The 15,883-nt window shown below is 32.5% G+C and overlaps 1 protein-coding gene across 1 annotated transcript; it reads right to left on the bottom strand.

Annotated features, from left to right (window-relative positions):
* Window positions 1–337: 337 nt before the first annotated feature.
* LOC134240764 (serine/threonine-protein phosphatase 6 regulatory ankyrin repeat subunit B-like) lies at window positions 338–7,884 on the bottom strand. The gene is made up of 3 exons (XM_062722847.1): window positions 7,852–7,884; window positions 7,518–7,541; window positions 338–6,055 (listed from the first exon to the last, which is right to left on the bottom strand). Exons 1-3 carry the CDS (start codon window positions 7,877–7,879, stop codon window positions 984–986), a joined length of 5,124 nt encoding a protein of 1,707 aa, XP_062578831.1. The 5' UTR covers window positions 7,880–7,884; the 3' UTR covers window positions 338–983.
* Between the last annotated feature and the right edge of the window lie 7,999 nt (window positions 7,885–15,883).

Below are 15,883 nucleotides of genomic sequence, written 5' to 3'. Positions count from 1 at the left end.
ACGATGAATTGATAAGAAATAAACTAGATAACTAAATCCCTATCATGCTTATATCACTTCAAATACTAACGAAATAAAATTATAAAGGAAGTTATACACTCTTCACATTCTTATAAATGAAGTTTTCGAATATACAACGATAATTTAGCTCTAAATGATTTTAACATATCATTTGAACTATAAATGTCAATTCGGTTTATTTTAACTATCTTATTTACATAAACAAATAAAATCTTAGTTAATAGCATTCAAAAACTGTACGGCATAATAAATGAAAGACTATTTGCAAGAATATGATTATCACACATAATTTTGAAATCATTGGTTACAAGACACCTTTTTTTAAGCGGGAGCACTTTATTTTCATAACATTTTTCAAGTCTCCTATGGTTTTGAATTCTCTTAAAAAGCATAATGATGACAGATTTGGTACTGAATCATTTGAAGAACCTGCGTACATTTTACAATTTGAATCCCATATTTGTATAAAAAAGATCTTTGTTGGACGTAAAACAAAGTAATATATTAAAAGGTAAAGATAATAAATGTTGATCTATCTAAAAATGAAACTATGTAAAAAAAATCTAATAAGACTCTTTGGATCTAAATTAATACACTGAGCATTAAAAATTTTCCAGAATTTCTAGAGTGTAAAAATAAAGATACATACAAATTGTCAATATTTCAAACTTCTCATCTAGCCAGACATCTCGTCTAACCGTTGAAGATTTCAGATATTTTTGTTTGTGAAATGTTCTCAATTTTTTTTTTGTATAAAGGATTTGATCAGTGTTCACTATCTTCGTCTATTTCAAAATATATTAATTTCTTCTTTTTCCTGCATGAATACAAGGGGTAAATCACATTTTAATGTAAGTGTTATCAATTTTAACCCTTTTTATTTTATGAAAGAGTTTCTTCATTAAATTTTCTCAGCATTTCTTTCGTGAAAATACATAATTGCTGAAGAATTAAGAAGGTTCCTAAAAGCGGCGTTCTCCGAAAATATGAATTAGGTCTATGTCACCTTGTTCAGCGGCAGTATCTATCACTGATTTACCTTGATTATCTTTTACTGCTAACAATTCTAAGTGATTTGTTGATAAAAACCTACAAACATCATGTTTACCATTTAGACCAGCAATATGCAATATACTTTCACCAACATTTGACAAAACATTGATTTCCAATCCTTTTTTCAATAGAAAAGAAACTATATCTAAACTTCCACCACTGCAAGCTGAATGTAACACTGTCCATCCTCTATTGTCCCTGATCTTTATTAACTCAGAAAACTGATTGACCAGATACTCACACATCTCTATTTTACCAGAGCGACAACATTGATGTAAAATTGTTTCACCGTCTTCCTGTCGGGAAAAGATGTTCATTTTTTTCTCAATTAATAATTCTACTATTTGAACATTGCCTCCCCGTGCTGCATCATGCAACACTGAGTTACTAGAATTGTCCCTAATATTTAATAGATGGGGATGATTCTTCACTAAGTACCCACAAATTTCAAATTTCCCTTTGAGACAAGCTCTATGAAGAATACTTTGACCATCATTTGACAAAGCATTGGTATCTAATCCTTTATCAAGTAGAAAAGACACAATTTCTACACTTCCTCCACTGCAAGCTGAATGTAACACTGTCCACCCCTCAGTGTCCTTTATCTCCAAAAATTCTGGAAAATGATTGACCAAATATTCACACATCTCCATTTTACCAGATCGACAGCACTGATGTAAAATTGTTTCACCACCTCGCTGTAGGGCATTGATGTCCATCTTTTTCTCAATCAATAGTTTTACTATTTGAACATTGCCTCCCCAGGCTGCATCATGCAACACTGTATTTCTATATTTGTCCTTGACATCTAACAGATGGGGATAATTCACAACTAAGTACTCACAAATTTCAAACTTCCCATTGATACAGGCTCTATGTAGGATACTCTTACTATCATTTGACATGGCATTAAAATCCATTCCTTTTTTTATAAGAAAAGAAACAATTTCAACACATCCACCATAGCAAGCTGAATGTAACACTGTCCATCCGTCATTGTCCCTTATCTCCAATAAATCTGGAAAATGATTGACCAAATACTCACACATCTCCATTTTACCAGAACGACAGCATTGATGTAAAATTGTTTCACCATCTCCCTGTAGGGCATTGATGTCCATCTTTTTCTCAATCAATAGTTTTACTATTTGAACATTCCCTCCCCAGGCCGCATCATGCAACACTGTGTTACTGGATTTGTCTCTGAGGTCTAATAGGTTGGGATAATTCTCAACTAAGTACTCACAAACTTCAAATTTCCCATTGAAACCAGCTAAATGCAGGATACTTCTACCATTATTTGACAAGATATTAATGTCCATTCCTTTTTCTATAAGAAAAGAAACAATTTCAACACTTCCTACCTTACAAGCTGAATGTAACGCTGTCCACCCGTCATTGTCTCTTATCTCCAATAAATCTGGAAAATGATTGACCAAATATTCACACATCTCCATTTTACCAGAACGACAGCATTGATGTAAAATTGTTTCACCATCTCCCTGTAGGGCATTGATGTCCATCTTTTTCTCAATCAACAGTTTTACTATTTGAACATTGCCTCCCCAGGCTGCATCATGCAACACTGTCTCACTAAATTTGTCCTTGACGTCTAACAGATGGGGATAATTCTCAACTAAGTACTCACAAACTTCAAATTTCCCATTGAGACAAGCTATATGCAGGATACTTCTACCATTATTTGACAAGATATTAATGTCCATCCCTTTTTCTATGAGAAAAAAAACAATTTCAACACTCCCTCCCCTGCAAGCTGATTGTAACGCTGTCCATCCGTCATTGTCCCTTATCTCCAATAAATCTGGAATATGATTGACCAAATATTCACACATCTCCATTTTACCAGAACGAGAGCATTGATGTAAAATTGTTTCACCGTCTCCCTGTACAGAATAGATGTCCATCTTTTTCTCAATCAATAGTTTTACTATTTGAACATTGCCTCCCCAGGCTGCATCATGCAACACTGTCTCACTAGATTTGTCTTTGACATCTAATAGATGGGGATAATTCTCAACTAAGTACTCACAAATTTCAAACTTCCCATTGATACAGGCTCTATGTAGGATACTCTTAGTATCATTTGACATGGCATTAAAATCCATCCCTTTTTCTATAAGAAAAGAAACAATTTCAACACTTCCACCATAGCAAGCTGAATGTAACACTGTCCATCCGTCATTGTCCCTTATCTCCAATAAATCTGGAAAATGATTGACCAAATACTCACACATCTCCATTTTACCAGAACGACAACACTGATGTAAAATTGTTTCACCACCTCCCTGTACCGCATTGATGTCCATCTTTTTCTCAATCAATAGTTTTACTATTTGAACATTGCCTTCCCGGGCTGCATCATGCAACACTGTCTCACTAGATTTGTCATTGACGTCTAACAGATGGGGATAATTCTCAACTAAGTATTCACAAACTTCAAACTTCCCATTGAGACATGCTATATGCAAGATAGTTTTACCATCTTTCGACAAGGCATTGAAATCCATCCCTTTTTCTATAAGAAAAGAAATAATTTCAACACTTCCTCCATTACAAGCTGAATGTAACACTGTCCATCCTCTATTGTCCCTGATTGCCAATAAATCCGAGAAATGTTTGACCAAATACTCACACATCTCCATTTTGCCTGAACGACAGCACAGATGTAAAATTGTTTCACCATCTCCCTGTAGGGCATTGATGTCCATCTTTTTCTCAATCAACGGTTTTACTATTTGAACATTGCCTCCCCAGGCTGCGTCATGCAAAACTGTCTTACTAAATTTGTCTTTGACGTCTAACAGATGGGGATAATTCTCAACTAAGTACTTAAAAAGATCTATGTTGCCACCTAGGGCTGTGTAATGGAGAATATTTTTACCATCATTGTCACAGACATCCAGTAATTGAGGGTATCTGTTTAATAAATATTCAAACATATCATAATGCCCATTTTTGCATGCAGCGTGCAGGATAGATTGACCTGAATTATCTGTTTTATATCCCTTTGGTTTATTGTCACTTGGTACATGTAATATATTTTCATTCTCAAAGAGGTTAAGCATATATTCAAACATATCTATATTCCCACTGAAAGCTGCCCAATGCAGAAGACTTTTTCCACGAACATCTGTGTGTTCCTGGAGTAATGCAGGATATGTTTCAATAAGATATTTTACCATGTCTGTCCTTCCATCCTGACAAGCACAAGTAAGAACAGTGTGACCATTGTCTCGATCTTTTTCATAAGGATCAAAGCCAAACTTTAACAAAAGATTAAATGCATGTTTGTCCCCAGAACTTGCTGCACCTTGTAATGCATTAGAGCCCTGGCTGTCCTTAATATCTACAAGGAATGAAAATTTTTCTAGAACGTGTTCAATTAATTGTGTGTGTTGCATAAAACAGATTTCCTGAAGTAAGCTATGTCTTAAACAACTCCAGACAGGATGTAAGGAATGAGAAATTTGATGAACATCAACAAGCTCACAAATTCGGAGCAATAACTCTATATTACCACTCTGTACAGCATAAAAACATGTTTGAAGATCACATTCCACATCTGTTGACAAAATGAGATTAACAATGTCGGGTTGATTTTTAGAGCAAGCGGCGTTAAGTGATCTGTATCTTTGTCTTTTTTTTGAATTCGGAAGTAAATATTCAACCCATCGCTTATTTCCCACCTTCGAAAAATGCACAAACATTGAATCACCGTTGGTATCACGGCATGTTTTAAACTTCGATGTGCAATCCTCAGATTGTAATACGTGCTCATGGAAGTTTGAATCATTCCATAAATCCAGTGATGATATTGAGGAATATCCTATCACAGACCTTTTTCCAATTATATTTGCAACGCGGCGGACAACATATTTAAACAAGCTTTGTTCTATGTAGACTTGTGTACTTTTGGGGTTTTTACATGTCGTCAATGTAAGAAGTAAGGACGGATAACACATTTGGATAATTTTTTCAGAATCAAAATTAAACAAGACACTGAAAAGGGATTCCTGAACTGAACTATGGGAAAATCTGTAGGTGTTTTCTATCGTGTCATGTATAATTAAAAATCCCTCAAAACAAAAAATACTGTCCTGGAAATCGTTAACATACGAGTTTTGTAGACCTACAAATTCTAAAGAAGCGTGCTTCATCTCTAAATCCAGTCGGGGATTGTCAATTAATTCAAAATCTACTTTTCCTCCACTCAGGAGAACATATGCTAAAACAGCAGTTTTTACAGTTTGTTTTTTCATTAATGTTTTGAAGTAGTCGCTCATAAACATCATTGCATTTTTTACAAATACAAATACGTTTTGTTTAAAAGCTTCATTACTTCTTGCTAACTTACAACATTGTGGAAATCCTATAGTTAGTGGCATTTCATATACCTTATGAATAAGTTCTTTGTCTTCTATGTATTCAGAAAGCTCATATTTTTCTGAAAACTGTAATATTTCTTCTTTTATCAATGCATTTTCCTTGCTTGACAGGTCAACCAAGGACGACATCAAAAAATTGTCATCGCGCTGGTTCTGTACACATTCTTGATATATATCATTTCTAAGTGTAAAAATAAATTTGTTTGATTCATTATCTATGTCACTTTCAATTAAAACCTTTATCATATCTTTTCTAGCTTTAAATTCTTGAATCTCATCGCTGGATAAAGAAAACTCTCCAAATAAATTGTCGATAAATACCACTATACCATCACCCGGTGATATGTTACCGTACAAGTCTTTGAACTTGTAAAGCTGAAGAGGAGATTCCCCCTCATCCATCAATTCTTTCATCAACATCTTGGCATTTGTGGTTTTTCCAGTCCCGGGGTTTCCCTTGATGACGACATAACCGTTATTGTCCAACAGTTCCTTGGCTCTCTCAAACGCATGAGTTTTTACAAATAGATGACCAACAGCTTCATAATGTTTTTGTATCATTTTCTTAGTTGTTTCTGAAAAGAAATGATAGTTATCTTTAAGGAACATGGACTTAATGTCTCTAAGATTCCAGAATTTATCTATTTATTAATTAACGGTGATATGCTCAATGGTATGTGCAAAATTGTATTGTTGCTTAAAGTCAAGAGTGTTTTAGCTTCAAAGATAATTAATCAATTTAGACTACAGGAATTATATTGTATACAAGAGGCCCATGGGCCACATCGCTCACCTGGGTACTGTGCCTAGGACAAAAACGATTTAGTAAATGCCTAAGTGGTCCCGATCCTAAAAAGGGGGTTGATTTGAGCAAACTATGCAAACTTGAATGCATACTAACTAAAACGCTTACATATTTGTTTGACGAACTGTGACTTTTCCCTATAAGTTTGAACTTTTATTGTGGTCCCACCCAACCGGGGGTAAGAATGCGTGGGTCATGATTGTAACAAATCTGCATCTAAACTACCCGAGGATGCTTCCATATAAACAAAACCAATCATCTTTTTTGTTCTTGAGAATATTTTTTCATATTTAGAATACTCCTATGTAAAATTGTGATTGTCCATACTGGCCGCACCCCACCCCCGGGAGTCATGATTTAAACAATCTTGAATCTTCACTATAACATGGATGCGTCCATATAAATATGACGAATTATGTCTTTGCTGTTCTCAAGAAAAAGGTTTTTTAAAGATTTTTTTTTTGCTTTATATATCTATGTAAAACTTTGATTGGTCATTGTGGCCCGCCCTAGCCCCAAGGACATAATTTGAACAATTCATGAATCTACACCACCTGAGTATGCTTTTTTTTTTAAAAAAAATTCCTTTACAAATCTGTGATCGTCCATTGTGGCCCCACTTAACCCCTAAAGGTCATGATTTAAATAAACTTGAACTTATACTACCTGAGTTTCATCTTTCCTGACAGAGTGGTTCTTGTGAGGAAGATTTTTGAGAATTTCATTTTTTAAAGAAATTCTTAATTGTCTCACCCTGTAATTGGGCATGGTACTTCATTTGAACAAATTTGAATCCCCTTCACCTGTTGAAATTGTGAAAAGCTTACAGACGGACAGACAGGAAGACGCTGGACAAAATGTGATCACTTGCTGGTGTTAAAATCATCTAATAATAAATTTCACAGAACTGACACAAATGATTAATGATATATAAATCAACGAATTCATGAAGAAAATTAAAAAAGGAAATACATCCTCCGCATTTTTCAATAAGTATGTTAATGAAAGGAACACGGATATTAATTTCTTTCATTATGCCATTAAGGCTCTAATGGCGTACTGGATCTTATCTAGGCCTTTAAGACCAGGAATTTTTCCATAAAATAAACAAACATGCATTATTAACATACTAAATTTTGTTGTCTTTTGTTACCAGTAGGCATCCTTGAATATCTAAATATGAAATATCAAGCTATTTATTTGATATCTATTTTATCTTAATATTATCGTACCGATCCTTCTTGCAAGTCTTGGATCTACAAAAAAATAATAAATCTGTAAAAGAAGTTATATTTCATGATATATTCATCAGAAAATTTATAATGGACTGAAGTCAGCGAGTTTGTTTATTTAAAGAATGTATTGCGAAACAGGAATGTATAAACTCTTTCTAAGAACCTGAGCATAGTTGTCGCATTTTGCTATTTCATGAAATCCCACATATCGTGCATTACTGATGTGCTTTGTAGTATCAGTAATACTTTTCATTGTGGCAAACTGGATTTCCTATTTTGATCATCTCATTTATACGATCATCATGACATGCAACTTATATGAGATATTTACCGTGAAGCGCCAATTCTCTTCGCATCATCAGCATATTACCTACGAAATAGGAATAGATACAATAAATTAAAAGTTAGATATTTTTTTTTTTAATTTTTATATTTCAACATCTGATAATTATCAATCTGATGAAATGTTTATTAAGTATTATGATAAGTAATGTCTAAAATCTTGAATGCTTTGCCATTCCTGTCTAAATTCATCAAAATATTCCCAGTAAAGAATCATTAAGCCATAAATAACAGGAAGGATTATAATTACTTACTCGATAAATAATCCACAGTTGTATGAAGTTCTCTGATATCTCCAAGTAAATCTAAGTATTTCTTCTCTTGTTCTGGGTCCATGGAGCAGGTTTTTATCTCGTTGACTGCATCCTGGTATATCGTGGTTGTTCCTAGGTGTCGCTCTAGCTCCATTACAATGTCCCGGATGTTCCGCCATTCCTGTCTAAATTCTGAATCGGACAGGGACAAATCAGCTGAATGTCCGTAATACTGGTTTCTAATGAGGCGAATTCTTTCAATGTTGGCTGCCACGCTTCTGTCTCCGGGATTCGGAATCTCTCCCCAACCTTTGGAATGTGATGATATTTTACTTACATTGCGTAGAAGTAAATACAAAAAAGATATGTCTAAGTCTGAGTAATCACTACTGTATTGTTTCGTGTGTTTGGGGAAAATTATCTCTGATTGTGTTTTGTTGAGTGGATTTCTTTGTCCATGTGAAAGTTTATCTGTAAATTCTTTAACCTTTCTGGACAAATCAGATGGCTTCACTTCTGTCTTTAGAATATCACGTAACACATCAGTACATGGACCCAGTATAAGTCTCGCCAGTCGAGCAGTGTTTGTTGTTTCTTGTGTAGAGGCGTAGCACTTGGATAAAGACATGATCTGACTGGATTCACTACGTATAATAGTTGAAGTGTCAGGGCTCTATCTTCGCCATTAAATGAATACAACCTTTAATTTAAAAAAAAATATTTTCAATTACACTTTTTTATCACATCCTTATTTTCAAAACATTTTTTTTTAAATTTTGTCTGATTAGATTTATAACAGATGGATAATAACTCAACTATTTTGTTACTAAATAAACTCAATTTGGTTCGAACAAATTTACTCAGCAAAGTATTTGCAATAGTATATAAGGTTTCAAAAATTGAGAATCAACATTTTCATATGTGATAAGTGCCTGTTATGCAATTAGATAATAATATTAATAATAATAATAATAATAATAATAATAATAATAATAATAATAATAATGATACTTTATTTAAAGAGGGTGACACGATTAGTGCAAAAAAATATAATAAATATGTATACATTTTCAAATAAACACAATCAAGAAATAATCATAAATTATTTTGACATTTTTTATACTACATTTTTTGACTGGATAGTTGAAGGCATTCAGTGTTTGAGATTTTTTATATATATAAAAAAAATCAAAGTACTGAGACAGTACTGAAAGACGGGGTCAAAATAATTTTCATGCTAGATTTCACAAATTTGAGGGTTTTTTTTTTAACGATTTTTGAAAATTTTTAGAATCAACATACTAAAAAAATAATACAAATTCGCGTTTTTCATTTAATTTGATGTACAAATTTCAATAATTGCTAAGTCTAGAAACCTTTTTGAACCGTCCGAATTTCACGTAATCCAAATTAATATTTTTCCGGAAGTAAACAATGGATGATGCATACGAAGTCGTAATACTACGCAGGAGAGTAATTTGTGTACTAGTGTGTATTATAATTAATATTTTGAGCTTGCATTTACAAAATGCTACATAAACTTGATTTAGAAAAAAGTTCATATCACTTTCTTCAGTTTGATACAGAATTTTCATATTTCTATCGAAACAATTTCTGCAATCTTTGATATATCACGTGACCCCGTCTAATAAACAATTTCTAAAGACAGCACCAGAGGATTTGATGGGTTTATATTTATAAAATGGTACACACAGGTCTAAGCTATATTCAGATCGAAGACGGTATCTATTATTACAATGGAAATCAAACATGCTATTTAGATAAGTATGGTAAGAGTGCAACATTTCAAAAAATATGGAATGCAGAGGAAAAACTTAAATTTTTTATGATTAATTCGTACAGGAAATTTTAAGTACTTCCCGTTAAAAAAAAATATTTTGTATTAAATCAGAACGTAGAAAAAAGTACCTAGTGAGAAAAAATAGATGACAGCTTAACAAAAATGTATGATACTTCTTAATTACTTAAGCTTTGGTATAATGAATCAACGACTTAAATAACACGAATATACATGAAAAATATGCGTTGTATTCGAATAATGGTTGCGGCAGACCAAAGTCAATAAAGAAAGATTATGTAGCAAATTATGGTCCGTTAGGCCTCCAGCACTTACGCCAGACGATGGGCCAGATATGAAAAAGAAGACATTGACACCTTGTCAGAATGGATTAAATGTATCAGATCCATGTTAAAGTCACGTATTAAAAGATTGAGGGGCAAAATGAAAACCATCTATCCTTCTGTGTTCAATAAACCAGAAGTGAAAAAAGAATTAGATAGATGACACGATCAATACGTATTGGTTCCTGCCGACAAAGCAGGTAACAACATTGTCTTCGTTTGTAAGGCTCATTATATAAATTGCATTCTAGAAGAACTTGGGTTTAATTCTACAAGTGGTAATCCTACTTATACATATAGTTCTCTTTCTAAGGAAGAAATTCTTCAAAATCACCTGTCAGTTTTGAATACTTTTAATATTCCACAGAGCCAAAATGAATTTGAACTACCTTATATATATTGGATTCCGAAACTTCATAAGAATCCTTACAAACAAAGATACATTGCGGGTTCCAGTAAATGTTCAACCAAGCCTCTTTCTAGTGCTGTGCGATATTACCGGTTAACCGGTGTATCCCGATTTCGTTCTTCACAATACGTATCGCGGTATTTTTTTGTAAATACCGGTTCGGGTTCGATATGCTATTAATTGTTACAAAAAGAGTTATTTGCCCTTTCCAATGTAAAATATGGCGGCAAGCAACGTGAAGTTTGATCGGAAACCAGAGACATGTCTGTCAGAGACGAAAAGACGACAACTGTTACATGAAAGCCCTTCATGTTAAAGCAGAATCTGAATATTTCAACTTGATTCTTAAAGTTTTGCCACAAAAAAACTTGCAATATCAACTCGAGAATACATGTAATTTCAGTTTGTGTTTTCATTTAACATTGATGAAAATCAAAATTTATTAAAAAAATTATATTGTGATATATTGCAATACAAAATATAATATTGCAATATATCGCGATACGATTTTTCAGCCGCGATACCCAGCTCTACCTCTTTCGTTACTTCTCACTAAAATATTGACAGTAGTGAAGGAAAAACTTCAAGAGTACTGTACAACTATATGTTCAAGAAGTGGTGTAAATCAGATGTGGATACTTAAAAATTCTAAAGAACTTTTGGACAATTTGAAATCACAAGACTTTACAAAAATCAACAGCATAAAAACTTACGACTTTTCAACTTTATACACAACAATTCCCCACGACAAATTAAAATCCAGGCTTTTTGATATCATTGACAGCTGCTTCTTCAACAAAAATGGAACTCGTAAGTTTACTTACCTCGTCATTGGTCATTTGAAGAATTATTTTGTTAAAACAGATTCTGATTGCACACATAAGTACTCTGAAGTTGACATCAAGAAGATGCTTGAGTTTCTGATTGACAATATCTATGTGGTTTTTGGAGACCAGGTATTCCAACAATCTATTGGAATTCCCAGGGTACCAATTGCGCTCCGTTATTAGCAGACTTATTTTTATATTCATATGAAGCAGAATTTATGCAAAATCTTTTGCGTGAGAAGAAGAAAACACTTGCTGTGGCCTTCAACTCGACATTTAGATATATCGACGACGTATTGTCAATTAATAATGATAATTTCCATTCCTACGTCGACACGATTTATCGTGGTGAGCTTGAGATAAAAGATACCACAGAGTCCGACACTTCTGCTTCATACTTGAATATTTTACTTGAAAAAGACACTAATGGTAATCTAACAACCAGGCTATATGATAAACGTGATGACTTTAACTTTTCTATCGTCAACTTCCCTTACTTAGCATTCCTATCAACTCTAAACACATATATTTCTTCGTTCTCTGCGCAAGATAGTACAATCATAGTAGGAGGTGATTTCAATTGCAATTTTGATAAAGAAAATGACAAATCCAATAAAAAATTAAGTAAACTGGTAAATAAATTCGACTTAGTCGACGTATGGATTAATAAGAATCCTAATAATAACGGTTACACTTGGTGTGATGCAGAAAATTGTCCAAAGAGTAGGATTGATTATATTTTTGTAAGTAAAGACTTTATAAAAAATGTAAAAAATATCATTGTCAGAAGAATTCCTGGTACTCATAATAATAACACTCGATTAAGTGACCACAGATATCTTAAATGTACTTTAAATCTGAATAAATTAGATAGAGGTGCAGGTTACTGGAAATTGAATGTATCTCACCTTGAGAATGATGATTACAAACAAGGTATAGAGGAATTATATAACAACATTGATGAAACGCTAGATCCAATTTTAAAATGGGAAACTTTTAAAATAAGTGTACGTGATTACTCTATTAAATACGCGAAACAATCCAAACATAATATAAAATATAAAATAAAACTACTTGAGGAAAAAATCGATAAAATTGAATCTTTGCCTAGTCTAGAAATTAATATGAATGAAAAGCGAAAACTAGAAAAAGAACTAGATGCAATGTATGATAAAATTGCTAAAGGAGCTCAAATAAGATCAAAAGCGCAATGGATAAGTGAGGGAGAGCGAAATACCAGTTTCTTTCTAGGTCTAGAAAAGAAACATCAAACGAATAATACAATAACTGAATTAAAAAAGAATAATAAAACCTTTGCAAGTAATAGTGAAATTTTACAAGAAATGTGTCTTTTTTACGAAAACTTATATACAAGCAAATCTGTTGATGGAAACAATATTTCTTCATATCTACAAGACATTGAATGTCCAAAACTTAGTGATCGCGATAGAAAGTTTTGTGACACATTTCCAACATTTGATGAATGCTCGGATGTGGTATACAATTTAAAAAGTAACAAATCTCCCGGATTAGATGGATTACCAGGGGAATTTTATAAATGTTTTTGGAACAAAATTGGACCTCTCTTTTATGATGTGTTGTCAACTGTATTTGAAAAAGACGAATTACCATATTCTCAGCGATTGGCACTTATCACTCTTTTATTTAAAAAGGGAGACAAGAATAACCTTAAAAACTACAGACCATTGAGTTTAACAAATACCGATTACAAGATTATAGCTTTTGTTCTCGCAAAAAAATTACAATGCGTCATAGATAAATTAATTAGCAATGAACAATCAGCATATATCAAAGGTCGTTACATAGGTATAAATGCAAGATTGATTTTAGACATTTATGAATACTGCATGGAAAATGAAAAAGACGGAATATTATTATTTTTAGATTTTGAAAAAGCTTTTGATTCGGTTGAGTGGAATTTTCTTTTTCAAGTTTTAAAAAAATTTAACTTCGGTGATAATTTTCTTCAATGGATCCGAATTCTATATAATAAACCAATATTCAGAATTAAAAACAATGGTTGGATTTCTAAAACATGTAGCATGAATAGAGGTATTAGACAAGGATGCCCTATTTCAGCTCTATTGTATCTATTTGTTGCAGAAATACTGGCCTTAAAAATTAAAAATAACAATGAAATACAAGGTATCAATGTTTCAAATATGAAAAGGGATATTAAAAATATTCAGCATGCAGACGATATCACATTGGCTTTAAAAAATATATCTTCGTTGAAGGTTGCAGTTAAGACTGTTAATGATTTTTGTAAACACGCTGGTTCAAAGGTCAATATAAGCAAAACACAATGTATATTATTGGGTAGTCTAAAAGATAAATACACTAACATAGAAGGTATCCAGGTAACAAATGATGCTGTTCGATGTTTAGGTATACACATTGGCCATAATAAAATTCAATGTTATGAATTGAACTGGCTAAAGACTTTTCAAAATATGGAAAAACTCTTTGAATCTTGGAAAAAAAGAAAATTGACTATTTTTGGAAAAGCATGTGTCGTTAACTCTTTAGCTACGTCACAACTTATATACATGGCTTCAATATTACCAATGCCCGATCCCGAACATACTCGACAAATTAAGAAAAGTATATTTAACTTTATATGGAAAAAGCGAGATAGGATTAAAAGAGATACTGTGATCGGAAAACAGGAAGATGGTGGAATAGGTGTGATAGATATTGAATTGAAATTTAAGGCCTTAAAGGCAGCATGGACTAGATATTTAATAAAAGAAAACTGTATAATCGGCGAAATAGTAAGAGGATATTTAAATCGCCTTAATATTGATATTAATTATCTATTAACATTATCAGAGACAAAACCCTCAGACTTTCAAATCATTTCAAACCTTCCGGTTTTTTATAAAGAAGTATTTTGCAGTTTTAACGATTGCAAAAGATACATAGATGAAACGAAATTGTCTAATGTAAGTTTTGCTCAACAACCAATATGGAATAATAATATGTTTAAATATGAAAACAAAACAATATGTTTTAAACATTGGATCAAAAGTGGGATAACACATATTAAAGACATTTTTAACAAAAATGGAAAATTTAAAACTCTTCAAGAGTTGTCCGGTGATTTAAAACAAAAATCGAAGTGGATGTGTGAATACAAAATAATAAAAACAGCAATCTAGAAAAAATCTTCAATATGACTTGTTGTGCATACATACAAAGTATAGGGAAGTGTTATTTTAATTTTGTAAATGGTGTACATTGTATTGAAGATAAAAAATGTAATTTTTCTTACGATAATTTACTCTTTAAGAAATTTAAAGCTCCAGGCCATCAATTTATGTATAAAAAACTATTTTCTGTTGCTCAAGAGAGTTGGAAGGATATATCTAGAAACAAGGTTAAGAATATCTATGACAAAAGAATATGTGAATTTAATTACAAATTGTTGAATAATACATTGTGTTGTAACAGTTTTCTTTTTAAATGCAAATATAGAGCTTCTGCTTTATGTAATATGTGTGACGAAATTGAAGATATTAGACATTTAATTTTTGATTGTGAACATGTTCATATACTGTGGAAAAATCTGAGTTCTGTGTTAAATTTTGATGTACAGTGGAAGCATGTCGTCCTAGGTTTTTATTCTGAACGGAATTCCAAAATTCAATTTTTAAATACCTTTGTGTCTTTCATAGCATATAAGATATATAAATTTAAAGTGTTTTGTAGAGTTACGAACAAAACTGAAACAAAAGATATGTTACTTTCTTATGTCAAAACAAATATTAAAAACAATATGATCATTTTTCTGAATTTAACAAAAACTCACATGTATAAAAATAAGATGGTGTCATTTGTAGAAATGCTTTAATTAAGATATGTTGTTCTGTTATTTTTGTTATACTAACTATCCTGGCCCGGGTTAGTTAGAAATTGTAATGGGGCGTGCATAATTATTAATAAATTTATTTAAAAAAAAAAAAAAAAAAAAAAACTTCCCTTACTTATGCAGCAATATACCTTCATCACCTGCATACGGAGTATTTATATCTCAGTTGATTCGATACGCAAGAGCATGCTCTACGTATGAACAATTTCTTAACGAGGTAAATTATTGACAAGCAAGTTGATGAAACAAGAATATCAACAGTCTCGTTTAAAGTCATCATTTCGTAAATTCTATGGTCGATACAATGAGCTTGTCAGCAAATACATTTTATCATTGAATGAAATGCTGACTGACGTTTTTCATACCAATTGTTAGTCCATTATTTATACACTGAATCGACCACGGATTTTTTCCGTTATTTCCTGATTATGACAACGAGCACACGGCGGGTGTGACCGGTGGGCAGGGGATGCTCACTCCTCCATGGCACCCGATCC

This window comes from Saccostrea cucullata, unplaced genomic scaffold (genome assembly GCF_032062105.1).
Source record: "Saccostrea cucullata isolate Sc308-1 unplaced genomic scaffold, CSIRO_AGI_Scuc_v1 ctg9836, whole genome shotgun sequence".
NCBI classification, from domain to species: Eukaryota; Metazoa; Mollusca; class Bivalvia; order Ostreida; family Ostreidae; genus Saccostrea; species Saccostrea cuccullata.
Note: the sequence above shows the minus strand (reverse complement) of the source record. Positions and strands in the feature narration are given on the sequence as shown.

What these genes read in the sequence shown, in the direction of transcription:
- LOC134240764 (XM_062722847.1), bottom strand. Translation starts at nt 7,879, where the DNA reads ATGATGCGAAGAGAATTGGCGCTTCACG. An exon ending in AAGAGAATTGGCGCTTCACG is followed by an intron (nt 7,542 to 7,851) that starts GTAAATATCTCA and finishes ATTTTTTTGTAG; the next exon opens with ATCCAAGACTTGCAAGAAGG. An exon ending in AAGACTTGCAAGAAGGATCG is followed by an intron (nt 6,056 to 7,517) that starts GTACGATAATAT and finishes ATTTCTTTTCAG; the next exon opens with AAACAACTAAGAAAATGATA.